Source organism: Bos indicus, chromosome 3, assembly GCF_029378745.1.
Source record: "Bos indicus isolate NIAB-ARS_2022 breed Sahiwal x Tharparkar chromosome 3, NIAB-ARS_B.indTharparkar_mat_pri_1.0, whole genome shotgun sequence".
Lineage (NCBI taxonomy): Eukaryota > Metazoa > Chordata > Mammalia > Artiodactyla > Bovidae > Bos > Bos indicus.
The window spans coordinates 82,345,978-82,360,935 of NC_091762.1; the positions used below are offsets into that span (position 1 = coordinate 82,345,978).

Genomic DNA, 14,958 nt, shown 5'->3' on the forward strand with positions numbered 1-14,958 from the left:
TTTAACGTTTGTGTTTCCTTGTTAATTTTCTGTTTAGTTGATCTATCCATAGGTGTGAGTGGGGTATTAAAGTCTCCCACTATTATTGTGTTATTGTTAATTTCTCCTTTCATACTTGTTAGCATTTGTCTTACATATTGCGGCGCTCCCGTATTGGGTGCATATATATTTATAATTGTTATATCTTCTTCTTGGATTAATCCTTTGATCATTATGTAGTGACCATCTTTGTCTCTTTTCACAGCCTTTGTTTTAAAGTCTATTTTATCTGATATAAGTATTGCCACTCCTGCTTTCTTTTGGTCCCTATTTGCATGGAAAATCTTTTTCCAGCCTTTCACTTTCAGTCTGTATGTGTCCCCTGTTTTGAGGTGGGTCTCTTGTAGACAACATATGTAGGGGTCTTGCTTTTGTATCCATTCAGCCAGTCTTTGTCTTTTGGTTGGGGCATTCAACCCATTTACGTTTAAGGTAATTACTGATAAGTATGATCCCGTTGCCATATACTTTATTGTTTTGGGTTTGAGTTTATACACCGTTTTTGTGTTTCCTGTCTAGAGAATATCCTTTAGTATTTGTTGGAGAGCTGGTTTGGTGGTGCTGAATTCTCTCAGCTTTTGCTTGTCTGAGAAGCTTTTGATTTCTCCTTCATATTTGAATGAGATCCTTGCTGGGTACAATAATCTGGGCTGTAGGTTATTTTCTTTCATCACTTTAAGTATGTCTTGCCATTCCCTCCTGGCTTGAAGAGTTTCTATTGAAAGATCAGCTGTTATCCTTATGGGAATTCCCTTGTGTGTTATTTGTTGTTTTTCCCTTGCTGCTTTTAATATTTGTTCTTTGTGTTTGATCTTTGTTAATTTGATTAATATGTGTCTTGGGGTGTTTCGCCTTGGGTTTATCCTGTTTGGGACTCTCTGGGTTTCTTGGACTTGGGTGATTATTTCCTTCCCCATTTTAGGGAAGTTTTCAACTATTATCTCTTCAAGTATTTTCTCATGGTCTTTCTTTTTGTCTTCTTCTTCTGGGACCCCTATGATTCGAATGTTGTAGCGTTTAATATTGTCCTGGAGGTCTCTGAGATTGTCCTCATTTCTTTTAATTCGTTTTTCTTTTATCCTCTCTGATTCATTTATTTCTACCATTCTATCTTATAATTCACTAATCCTATCTTCTGCCTCTGTTATTCTACTATTTGTTGCCTCCAGAGTGTTTTTAATTTCATTTATTGCATTTTTCATTATATATTGACTCTCTTTTATTTCTTCTAAGTCCTTGTTAAACCTTTCTTGAATCTTCTCAATCCTTGTCTCCAGGCTATTTATCTGTGATTCCATTTTGATTTCAAGATTTTGGATCAATTTCACTATCATTCGGAATTCTTTATCAGGTAGATTCCCTATCTCTTCCTCTTTCGTTTGGTTTGGTGGGCATTTATCCTGTTCCTTTATCTGCTGGGTATTCCTCTGTCTCTTCATCTTGTTTAAATTGCTGAGTTTGGGGTGTCCTTTCTGTATTCTGGCAGTTTGTGGAGTTCTCTTTATTGTGGCATTTCCTCACTGTGTGTGGGTTTGTACAGGTGGCTTGTCAAGGTTTCTTGGTTAGGGAAGCTTGTGTTGGTGTTTTGGTGGGTGGAGCTGTATTTCTTCTCTCTCCTTTCAAAGACTTGGGTTGCTTTTCTGGGTGCCTTATGTCCTCAGCCGGCATTCAGAAGTTGTTTTGTGGAATTTACTCGGCGTTTAAATGTTCTTTTGATGAATTTGTGGGGGAGAAAGTGTTCTCCCCGTCCTCCTCCTCTGCCATCTTAGCTCCTCCTCCCCTTTTTATTTTCTTCACATGTAAGTGAGACTGTGAAGTGGTTTGTCTTTCTCTCGTTGCATTTCACTTAGCATAACGTTCTCCAGGTTCATTCATGTTGTCACTAATATCAGAATTTCCCACTTTAAGAAGAGCAGCCTTAAGATGATGTTTCAGATCCCTTTGGCTGCTGAACAATCCTCTGAAAGATACTTCATTTTTTTTTTTTTTTGATACAAAAGAAATTTGTATACAATTAAAACCCAAAAGCACATTTGGAACGATCAATACATTACATTTACATAGTCTGAGTCACATAACAGTCACCAAATCATTAGCTGTCAAGCTTTACAAATCTCAGACAGATATTTAAATGGAAAATTAGCAAATGAAAAAATATTCAGTGTTATTCATCATTGAAAATACAAATTAAAACCACAAAGTGATAACCATTCCCACTCACTAGAATAGCTAAGTTCAGTTCAGTCACTCAGTTGTGCGTGACTCTTTGTGACGCCATGGACAGGAGCACGCCAGGCTTCCCTGTCCATCACCAACTCCCAGAGCTTGCTCACACTCATGTCCATTGAGTTGGTGATGCTATCCAACTATCTCATCCTCTGTCATCCCCTTCTCCTCCTCCCTTCAATCTTTCACAACATCAGGGTCTTTTCAGATGAGTCACTTCTTCGCATCAGGTGGCCAAAGTATTGGAGTTTCGGCTTCAGCATCAGTTCTTCCAATGAATATTCAGGACTGATTTCCTTTAGGATTGACTGATTTGATCTCCTTGCAGTCCAAGAGACTCTTAAGAGTTTTCTCCAACACCACATTGCAAAAGCATCAATTGTTTGGTGCTCAGCTTTCTATATGGTCCAACTCTCACATCCATACATGGAGAAACCAATGGCTTTGTCTAGACGGAACTTTGTTGGCAAAGTAATGGCTCTGCTTTCTAATATGCTGTTTAGGTTGTCATAGCTTTTCTTCCAAGAAGCAAATGTCTTTTAATTTCATGGCTGCAGTCACCATCTGCAGTGATTTTGGAGCCCAAGAAAATAAAATCTCTCACTCTTTCCATTGTTTCCCCATCTATTTGTCATGAAGTGATGAGACCAGATGCCATGAACTTAGTTTTTTGAATGTTGAGTTTTAAGCCAGCTTTTGGAGTGTCAGACCACTTCAGTATTTTTGCCATGAGAACCTCATGAACAGTATGAAAAGAATAGCTAGATAGCAATATCAAAACAGAATGACTTTAAAAACCAACACAGCAACACCTAAAACAATCTAAAGGTTGGTGAGGATGTGCAGGATTTAGAGCTCTTATTTATTGATAGCAATTTAAAATGATATAAACACTGTGGGAAAGGAGTACATCGAGGCTGTATATTGTCACCCTGCTTATTTAACTTATATGCAGAGCACATCTTGCAAAATTCAGGGCTGGATGAAGCACAAGCTGGAATCAAGATTGCCAGGAGAAATATCAATAACCTCAGATATGCAGATGACACCACCCTTATGGCAGAAAGCAAAGAGGAACTAAAGAGTTTCTTGATGAAAGAGGAGAGTGAAAAAGCTGGCTTAAAATTCAACATTCAGAAAACTAAGATCATGGCATCTGGTCCAATTACTTCATGGCAAATAGATGGGGAAGCAATGGAAACAGTGAAAGACTTTATTTTCTTGGGCTCCAAAATCACTGCAGTTGGTGACTACAGCCATGAAATTAAAAGACACTTGCTCCTTGGAAGAAAAGCCATGACAAACCTAGACAGCATATTAGAAAGCAGAGCCATTACTTTGCTAACAAAGGTCCGTCTAGTCAAAGCTGTGGTTTTTCCAGTAGTCGTGTATGTGAGAGTTGGACTATAAAGAAAGCTGAACACCAAAGTATTGATGCTTTTGAACTGTGATGTTGTGAGAAGACTCGTGAGAGTCCCTTGGACTTCAAGGCGATCCAACCAGTCCATCCTAAAGGAGATCAGTCCTGAATATTCATTGGAAGGACTGATGCTAAAGCTGCAACTCCAATACTTTGGCCACCTGAAGCGAAGAACTGACTCATTTGAAAAGACCCTGATGCTGGGAAAGATTGAAAGTGGGAGAAGGGGATGACAGAGGATGAGATGGTTAGATGGCATCACCAACTAGATGGACATGAGTGTGAGCCAGTTCTGGGAGTTGTTGATGGACAGGGAAGCCTGGCGAGCTGCAGTCTACAGTATCACAAGGAGTCAGACACAATTGAGCGTCTGAACTGAACTGAAACACTTTGGAGAACTATTGAGCCTTTATTTTATGTATACAAAATAAATCTACAGCCATCCTATAGCCTGGCAATTTTACTCCTGGACTTTCCAAGTAAATAAAATCATATAGCCACAAAAAGACATACAAGAATGTTCTTAGCATCTTAATTCATAATAGCCCCTAACTGAAAACAGTTGAGATTTAGAACTCTTTTAGGAACCTTAAGCCTAAATTGTGAAAAATCCCTGAGACAGCTGGTATTTTAAATTTTCTAATGTAATTCCATAAGTACTAGTGATGCATAGTGTCTTAGGTGCATCATTCCAATAACTGGTTTAGCCAGTATAAGGTTATAAAGAATTGTCTCTATTAGCTACCCTAGTTTTCCTTTTGCTTCTCGTTGTCCAAATACCTACAGTACCTGTATTTTAAACATTTCAGTGATAGCATAGGCTAATATTTCATAATAATAGTAGCAGACCCATTGTATACCATATTTCATCCTGAAAGAACCCTAAGTTGGTACTTTTTAGACTGTTTATAATAGGTAAAAATCAATAACTCTTTTTGGTAGAATATGCTTTAAACAAGGTGATGAAGCAGGCTACAATTTGTGAAAGAACTTGAGAAAGGATGTCACATATATTTGAAATTATGGAGTGAACATTCATTTCTTTTGTTCTGGGCAGAAAAATCAATGCTCAAATTTTAGTTTTGCTAATATACAAGGTTTGACCTCCTTACAAAAAGTACAGTAACATTTGGACTAAGTAGGCCACGTCCTTCGATGTTTGTGGTTTGGCAAAATGGAAATTCTTAAATGGATTCTAGGATCATCTTCAGAGTGTAAAAATTAGGTTAAACTTGGAGAGAAATAGAACTTAAAGAAGTATGATTCTGGAGTTCCCCTTGTGGCTCAGTGGTAAAGAATCCACTTGCCAGTGCAGGAGACACAGGCTTGACCCCCTGGTCTAGGAAGATCCCACATGCTGTGGAGCAAGTAAACCCGCGCACCACAACTGTTGAGCCTGTGCACTGGAGCCTGGGAACCACAACTACTGAAGCCTGTGTGCCTAGAGCTGGTGCTCCACAGCAAGAGAAGCCACTGCAATGAGAAGACCTCACTGCAGTGAAGAGTAGCCCCCACTTGCTACAACTAGAGGAAAGTCTACTCAGCAACAAAGACCCAGCACAGCCAATAAATAAAAATAAAGAAATAAAATTATAAAAAAGAAGTAAGATTATACATTTTTGTTTCTAAGTAGACAGATACATATAAATATGCAGAATATTTAGTGGGATAGTAGAGAAAGGTAGACTTTCTTTTTTCCAAGTATATTACCATTATATGGGCTTCCCAGATAGCGCTAGTGGTAAAGAACCTGCCTGCCAATGCAGGAAGTACAAAAGACTCGGGTTCAATCCCTGGGTTGGGAAGATCTGGATTAGGAAACAGCAACCTGCTCCAGTATTCTTGCCTGGAAAATTCCATGGGCAGAAGTCTGGCGGGCTACAGCCCAGGGAGCCGCAAAGAGTTGGACGTGACTAAGCACACACACACGCACACACACACACACACATATTACAATTGTGGACAGACATTTTCCCTTGTAATCAACACATCACACACAAAAAAAACGCTAGCAAAGGAGAAGCCTTAGTATTTTTAAGGTGAGGGCAAAAATTTTATATATACACACGCATGTGCACGCACATGTACACACACGAAGACCTATTTTGCGAAAGCTAGAAAATTGTTTTCAAGGAGAAATATATGATCTACAGTTGCAATGCTTAGATATTTGGCAATTGGAAAAATAATTTTTGGTGAAAATAGGAAAACAGATTGACATCAATGTACATTAGCGTAGTGACTTTCATTTCTTGTACATACACTGTGAAATAGTTCTGGGCAATAAATTCTTAGAAAAGTGGGGTTGGATTGGACAAATGTCATAGTTTATGACTGAATACATATAAACAGGTGAAAACTCAAGGTAGAGGGGTAATAATAGCCACCTGATAAAGAGACTTAAAACCCTTTCACCTTACGAAAAAGATTGCTTTAGAGCTATAACTTGATATTATAGTTTGATTTTTTTAAAAAAGAAATTGGTTACATTTGTGGCTACTGTGGATACAGAAAATAAAGAATGGAATGCCTTTTGTTCCCCCAATACAAAGAAGTATCTATCATTTAAAATCTTAACTGTAAAAAAATAATTGATGCTATAGATTCTGGAACTAATACCAAAATTATTGGAAAAGGTAACATAGCTACTATTTCTGCCATGGTGTCTTAAAAATAAAGAATAGTTGACAGTAGAGAGTTATATAACTATTTCAAGTCAGCAACCAAGCTAAAGTGTAATTCTACAATGTTTGCAACATATCATGACCCTTCAGACATTTCCTTTATCCCCCAAATCCACCCTTTGCTGTCCATTTCATCTCTACATTTCAGGTTTTTCATACCTTTTGTTTTCACTCGTCTAAGCCTCACGCTTCCTTCTCACAGGAATCCTGTGAGATTACTGCAGACTATTTTGATTTTCCCTCTTCAAATTTCTATAGCACACATACTACCTTTAGACCTGTTCTCTGCTGTTTATGAGGCCAGAGCAATTTGTTTCATTCCTGTATGTACATTAGTTAGCCAGATGCTGGGTGGTGGGTAAGTATTATAGAAAACAAGTTTAAAGGGAATTCAGAACAGGAAACAATTAATAGTGTGATGATGAGTATTTGGAGAAAGTGGATTATGAGTGAGGTCCCAAACAGTGAAAGATAAGCCGAGGCCCAAATGAAAAAGATGGCTTAAAACTCAACATTCACAAAACTAAGATCATGGCATCTGGTCCAATCACTTCATGGCAAATAGATGGGGAAACAATGGAAACAGTGAGAGACTTTATTTTGGGAGCTCCAAAATGACTGCAGATGATGACTGCAGCCATGAAATAAAAAGATGCTTGCTCCTTAGAAAGAAAGCCATGATCACCCTAGACAACATATTAAAAAGCAGAGACATTACTTTGCCAACAAAGATCCATCTGGTCAAAGCTAAGGTTTTTCCAGTAGTCCTGTATGGATTTGAGAGTTGGGACCATAAAGAACGCTGAGCGCCAAAGAATTGATGCTTTTGAACTGTGGTGTTGGAGAAGACTCTTGAGAGTCCCTTGGAGTGCAGGGAGATCCAACCAGTCCATCCTAATGGAAATCAGTCCTGAATGTTCATTGGAAGGACTGATGCTGAAGCTGAAACTCCAATACTTTGTCCACCTGACAAAGAACTGACTCTTTAGAAAAGACCCTGATTCTGGGAAAGATTGAAGGCAGGAGAAGGAGACGACACAGGATGAGTTGGTTGGATGGCATCACTAACTTGGACATGAGTTTGAGTAAGCTCCAGGAGTTAGTGATGGACAGGAAAGCCTGGCATGCTACAGTCCGTGGGCTTTTGAAGAGTTGGATACAACTGAGTGACTGAACTGAACTGAACTGAAATGTGAATAGCCTAAGTGACTGGGACTATAGGTGTCATTTAATAATGGATGAATGAACAAATGAATATATTTTGAGTGGAATCACATGGCTAAGTTTATTGGACTGTTCCTTTTGTTTTGTTTTTTTTTTTTAATTTTATTTTATTTTTAAACTTTACATAATTGTATTAGTTTTGCCAAATATCAAAATGAATCCGCCACAGGTATACATGTGTTCCCCACCCTGAACCCTCCTCTCTCCTCCCTTCCCATACCATCCCTCTGGGTCATCCCAGTGCACTAGCCCCAAGCATCCAGTATCGTGCATCAAACCTGAACTGGCAACTCGTTTCTTACATGATATTTTACATGTTTCAATGCCATTCTCCCAAATCTTCCCACCCTCTCCCTCTCCCACAGAGTCCAGAAGACTGTTCTATACATCAGTGTCTCTTTTGTTGTCTCGTACACCGGGTTATTGTTACCATCTTTCTAAATTCCATATATATGCGTTAGTATACTGTATTGGTGTTTTTCCTTCTGGCTTACTTCACTCTGTATAATAGGTTCCAGTTTCATCCACCTCATTAGAACTGATTCAAATGTTTTCTTTTTAATGGCTGAGTAATACTCCATTGTGTATATGTACCATAGCTTTCTTATCCATTCATCTGCTGATGGACATCTAGGTTGCTTCCATGTCCTGGCTTGGACTGTTCCTTTTGAATCATCTGTTCATCATACATTTTTTAGTTCTAGACTACAAAGATGAAATAACAATTTATTTTCAGAAACGTAAATTTTAGTGGAGTATACAGAAATGTAAAGAATTATTAGAATTCACTAACTCCAGTAAGAGGTATACACGAGGTCTATGTAAACACAGAGCAGGAAGCTGTAGAGAGGATTTATTTAGAATAGGTAAAATTCTCAAAGGCCTTATATGCAATACTCAATTGCATTGAAATTGAAATACTGAACATTATTTTGGTCATCATTAGGACATGTGTCAGAGCAACTTTGTGAAGCTGTAGGACACCACTAACTCTTCCTAGGATTTCCCTGTGGGTCTTACTGAGAGAACTGCTGAGCATTTCTCTTGCCTAGCCCTGTAATTATCCTTCAAGTTCAGCTCAGTTCAGTCGCTCAGTTGTGTCCGACTCTTTGCAACGCCATGAACCACAGCATGCCAGGCCTCCTTGTCCGTCACCAACTCTGAGAGTCCACCCAACTCATGTCCATTGTGTCGAGGATGCCATCCAAGCATCTCATCCTCTGTCATCCCCTTCTCCTCCTGCCCTCAATCTTTCCGAGCATCGGGGTCTTGTCAAATGAGTCAGCTCTCCGCATTAGGTGGCCAAAGTATTGGAGTTTCACCTTCAACATCAGTCCCTCCAATGAACACTCAGGACTAATCTCCTTTAGGGTGGACTGGTTGGATCTCCTTGCAGTCCAAGGGACTCTGAAGAGTCTTCTCCAACACCACAGGTCAAAAGCATCAATTCTTCAGCGCTCAGCATTCTTCACAGTCCAACTCTCGCATGCATAAATGACCACTGGAGAAACCATAGCCTTGACTAGACAGACCTTTGTTGGCAAAGTAATGTCTCTGCTTTTGAATATGCTGTCTAGGTTGGTCGAAACTTTCCTTCCAAAGAGCAAGTGTCTTTTAATTTCATGGTTGCAATCACCATCTACAGTGATTTTGGAGCCCCCAAAAATAAAGTCTGACACTGTTTCCACTGTTTCCCCATCTATTTCCCATGAAGTGATGGGACCGGATGCCATGATCTTCGTTTTCTGAATGTTGAGCTTTAAGCCAACTTTTTCACTCTCCTCTTTCACTTTCATCAAGAGGCTCTTTTGTTCTTCTTCACTTTCTGCCATAAGGGTGGTGTCATCTGCATATCTGAGGTTATTGATACTTCTCCTGGCAATCTTGATTCCAGCTTGTGCTTCTTCCAGCCCAGTGTTTCTCATGATGTCCTCTGCATATAAGTTAAATAAGCAGGGTGGCAATATACAGCCTTGACATACTCCTTTTCCTATATGGAACCAGTCTGTTGTTCCATGTCCAGTTCTAACTGTTGCTTCCTGACCTGTATACAGGTTTCTCAAGAGGCAGGTCAGGTGGTCTGATATTCCCATCTCTTTCAGAATTTTCTACAGTTTATTGTGATCCACACAGTCAAAGGCTTTGGCATAGTCAATAAAGTAGAAATAGATATTTTTCTGGAACTCTTCTGCTTTTTCAATGATCCAGCAGATGTTGGCTATTTGATATCTTGTTCCTCTGCCTTTTCTAAAACCACCTTGAACATCTGGAAGTTCATGGTTGATATATTGCTGAAGCCTGACTTGGAGAATTTTGAGCATTACTTTACTAGTGTGTGAGATAAGTGCAATTGTGCAGTAGTTTAAGCATTCTTTGGCATTACTTTTCTTTGGGATTGGAATGAAAACTGACCTTTTCCAGTCCTGTGGCTACTGCTAAGTTTTCCACATTTGCTGGCATATTGAGTGCAGCACTTTCACAGCATCATGTTTTAGAATTTGAAATAGCTCAACTGGAATTCCATCACCTCCACTAGCTTTGTTTGTAGTGATTCTTCCCATGGCACACCTGACTTCACATTCCAGGATGTCCTGCTCTAGGTGTGTGTGAGTAATGACACCTTTGTGATTATCTGGGTCATGAAGATCTTTTTTGTACAGTTCTTCTGTGTATTCTTGTCACCTCTTCTTCATATCTTCTGCTTCTGTTAGGTCCATACCATTTCTGTCCTTTATTTTGCCCATGTTTGCATGAAATGTTCCCTTGGTATCTCTAATTTTCTTGAAGAGGTCTCTAGTCTTTCCCATTCTATTGTTTTCCTCTATTTCTTTGCATTGATTGCTGAGGACAGATCTTTCTTATCTGTCCAAAAAAGGACAGCTTTTTTGGGTGTTAGTTCTAGCAGGTCTTGTAGGTCTTCATAGAACTGTTTAACTTCAGCTTCTTCAGCATTACTGGTCAGGGCATAGACTTGGATTACCGTGATATTGAATGGTTTGCCTTGGAAACAAACAAGAGATCATTCTGTTGTTAAGACTGCATCCAAGTACTGCATTTCGGACTCTTGTTGACTGTGATGGCTGCTCCATTTTTTCTAAAGGATTCCTGCCCACAGTAGTAGATATAATGGTCATCTGAGTTAAATTCACCCATTCCAGTCCTTCTTAGTTTGCTGGTTCCTAGAATGTCGATGTTCACTCTTGCCATCTGTTTGACCACTTCCAATTTGCCTTGACTCATGGACCTAGCATTCCAGGTTCCTATGCAATATTGCTCTTTACAGCATCGGACCTTGCTTCTATCACCAGTCCCATCCACAACTGGGTATTTTGCTTTCGCTCCATCCCTTCATTCTTTCTGGAGTTATTTCTCCACTGATCTCCAGTAGCATATTGGGCACCTACTGACCTGGAGAGTTCCTCTTTCAATGTCCTATCTTTTTGCCTTTTCATACTGTTCATGGGGTTCTCGAGGCACGAATACTGAAGTGGTTTGCCATTCCCTTCTCCAGTAGACCACATTCTGTCAGATCTGTCCACCATGACCCGCCTGTCTTGGGTGACCCCTTAGGGCATGGCTTAGTTTCATTGAGTTAGACAAGGCTGTGGTCCATGTGATCAGATTGGCTAGTTTTCTGTGATTGTGGTTTCAGTCTGTCTGCCCTCTGATGCCCTCTCTCAGCGCCTACCGTCTTACTTGGCTTTTTCGTACCTTGGATATGGGGTATCTCTTCACGGCTGCTCCAGCAAAGCTCAGCTGCCGCTCCTTACCTTGGATGTGGGGTAACTCCTCTCGGCCGCTGCCCCTGACCTTGGACGTGGGGTAGCTCCTCTCAACCGCACTCGTGTGCCATCCCAGCCGCCATGCTTGTGCTGACAGCAAATGTCTGATGTAACTGGCAGAGTTGGTTGTCTCTACTTGCTTGGAAATACCATCTCAGAAGGTAGCAATCCTTCAGTGTTAAAACTTCATAAACATCAGATTGAGATACCCTAATTAGTATGGAGACCTGAAAAATGTGCATACCTTGAAATAACAGTGTTCACTTTGAAGATAGTGATGGTGTATATTTAAATCCAAAAAGAAAGAGCAAAGAAAAGAGTATTTGTTTGAATTTTGTAAGTTTTTCAAATGTATTTCCAAAGGTCTGTAACTAAACATAATATATTTGTCCCAAATTAATATTTATTTCTAGTCATTTGGTTCTCCTAAAATCACAAGGAAGAAAAGCGCTGCAGACTATTCTCCAACAACTGGAACCTGTCAGATGAGCCCAGTTGCTTCTCCCACAAGCTCAAAAGAACAAGAAAACAGAAATGGACCATCAAATGGTTAGTTGAACATTCTTTTCTGCTTATTGTGAGATTTTTTCTAGGTGTTGGTTAAATTGGAATTTTGATTTAATAATATGTGAATCCTGCAGCAGCTGATTTTTGTCTTTTTTAAAGAATTCAACATAGAAAAGACTAGAATATAGGTAATACTTTGGACATAAATGTAATCTCTAGGCAGTTACATTAAAATGCTGCTGCAGACTTTGTTACCTTACTTTCCCATCCATTAAATAGAAGTTATGGCGTGACTGCCTTCAGCCACTATCAATTATAGTAGTTTAGCCCCTTAACAAGTTAACAAGCTATCTATCATGTGCATAAATTAAAGGGCACATAATTCAGGTAATGCACTACACTTTAATACTTCTAAATGTTATTTTTATTCATGTTGTCCATTGAGTTTTATCCACATTTCCTGTGTCTTTATAGCTTGTTTTATTTATTGTATTTCATTCTCTTCTGTTACTATTTTAAGTGCACTTGCAAAAGGTTTGTATAATTACTGTTAGAGAATAATCTAATTTTAATATGAAATTCTTTATTTTAAATTATTGTTAGTTTAATTTTGACCACATATATTTCTTATCCTCTGGTAGTTTATTGCTAAAATATTCATTTAAAAGATGCAGGAATCTAGATTTCATAGGCTTAATTTTTAATATTGTAAAAAAGTCGTGAATCAGTGACCTGTCAAGTTTCTATAATATGAAATATTAAGTAGGCTTAAATTGAAAAGAATATATTTTAGATATACTGTGATTAGCCTGATTCATATTTATTGTAAAACATTTGAGTGCTAAGTATATACTGGAAGCTACAGAGAAACAAAGAATTCTCCTCATTTTACCTAATTTGTTGTAATGAAACCTATAATGAGATCTTAACTTTTGAATGACTTTAATCAGGTGCTTCTTAATCTATCACTGTTAAGTTTGCTTTCACAAAAATACATGAAGATGTAGATGTCTTCTTCAAGCTCTATAGTTCTGGGTTGTTGTTTTTTCTTTAATTCACTTGATACACCTTTTGTTTAAAATGAAAAATTAGTGCCTTAGATATGGAACATCTCTATACTGAAATGTGAATAGATTTTAAGTGGATACGTACTTAATTTCCATATTGAAATTAAATATGGACTTAAGGGAACATTTCTTTTGCCCATAAAAAGATTGGTCACATGATCTCAGTTGACATTTAAGTGGATAATTATCACCGGTTATAGTACTTGGTAAGCTCTTTTTTGAAAAGTCATATAGCAGGAGTTCCTAGAGTGCTGGTAATATTCTGTTTCTATATGATGGCTATGCTGGTTCACCCTATAATTATTCATTAAACTGTACATATGTGTTTTATGTATTCTTTGATATATAGTTCTCACACAAGCCTCAAAATAGAATTCTGCCTAGGATCTTGTAGCAGATTATGTCATTTGTAATCATTATATTGATTTTCCTAATATGTCATCTTATTGTATTTTAAAAATAGAAAAGCTTGTCTTACAAGTTCTAAATGAAATTATAACTTCTGTTAACAGCGTTACTTTTTAAGTATTGTACAAAACACAAGGTACAATTTAAATAAGCACTTCTGCTTAAAGCACATTTTCAAAGACATTTTAGGTGCTCATCTGTCTCATTTATTCTCCTGCCCTTCCCATGTTTACAGTACTTCAGCCACCCTTATTTTCTGGCTATTTGTCAATCATGCTGAGCCTGTTGCCTCCACAAGAACTGCACTTGCACTTCTTTCAACCTGGAATATTCTTCCTCCAGGTATTTATATGTGCTTTCTATGTTCAGTGGAATTACATACTATGTGAACAGGTGGCAATATTAAATTTATTTACAATTATAAAAGGAAAAAAATCTAGATATAAGTCTTACCTCTACTTAAATTCTACATAGCCCTCAAATGGAGTGACTGCTTCCAGTTTATACAGTGAAGATATGCCTACACATACACTCTCCCTCTCTCTCATTTGTCATTGTGTATATTGATTACATTTATGTTTGGTTGTGTGTGTGTCATTATACTGCCCTGCCCCTTAGGAGGGGTCATCCCCGTCCCTGCTGCTGCTACTAAGTCGCTTCAGTCGTGTCCGACTCTGTGCGACCCCATAAACGGCAGCCCACCAGGCTCCCCCATCCCTGGGATTCTCCAGGCAAGAACATTGGAGTGGGTTGCCATTTCCTTCTCCAATGCACGAAAGTGAAAAGTGAAAGTGAAGTTCCTCAGTCATGTCCGACTCTTAGCAACCCCATGGACTGCAGCCTACCAGGCTCCTCCGGCCATGGAATTTTCTAGGCAAGAGTGCTAGAGTGGGCTGCCATTGCCTTCTCCTGTCCCCGTCCCTACCACTTGGCAAATTTTTCCAAAGTAGTATCCTTTTTAGAGGAGAGAAAAGATGGTAAAATTTTGTGTTCCTTTACTCCTAAGAATGCACTTGTTTTTTAATAGTTGGGGTGGAAGGATAAACACCAAATTTGACAGTCAAAGAGAGTACTTGTAAAATAGACAATAGATGTGTAGAAATCACCCCAGATTGTAGCAGTGTTAACAGCATAGACAGATAAACAGATGGAGTATATGATAAAGCAGTAAAGGAAAGTAATGGATAGAATAAACTCCAACATATGTCAAATAGGAGTTCCACAAGAAAGAAGAGAAAAAGGAGCAGAGGCAGTAGTCTAAGATATATGAACTATCAGGTTTTCGTAGTTGAGGAAAGATGGAAATTTCCAGATTAGAATAACATGCTTTGTCTGAGCAAGATGAATTAAACAAACTCACACCTAATCATATCATGATAAAACTGCAGAACATCAAAAACAAAGACAAAATTTTAGCGACAGGCCGACATTAGACTTCTCATCAGTATCTATAGTCTGTGGCAGGAAATGGAATAATACCAACTGAAAATCACATCTGAAGTTTTCATTCAGGAAGTAAGAATGAAGTAAAGGTATTTTCATTCAGTCTGAGAGAATTAACCATTCACAAATACTCCTTGAAAGATTATTAAAGAATATTC

The 14,958-nt window shown here is 38.5% G+C and overlaps 1 protein-coding gene across 5 annotated transcripts in view; it reads left to right on the forward strand.

Moving 5' to 3' along the window:
* The window catches only part of ITGB3BP (integrin subunit beta 3 binding protein), a 106,823-nt gene that overhangs the window by 35,420 nt on the left and 56,445 nt on the right, over nucleotides 1–14,958 (forward strand). For all 5 annotated transcript variants that reach the window (XR_011565851.1, XM_019957331.2, XM_070786428.1 and 2 more), the window contains exon 3: nucleotides 11,789–11,924. Coding sequence is in view for 4 of the 5 variants with exons in the window: in XM_019957331.2 (XP_019812890.1) it covers nucleotides 11,789–11,924 (136 nt within the window). In the remaining variant the exon portion in view is untranslated. The remainder of the gene's footprint in view (nucleotides 1–11,788; nucleotides 11,925–14,958) is intronic.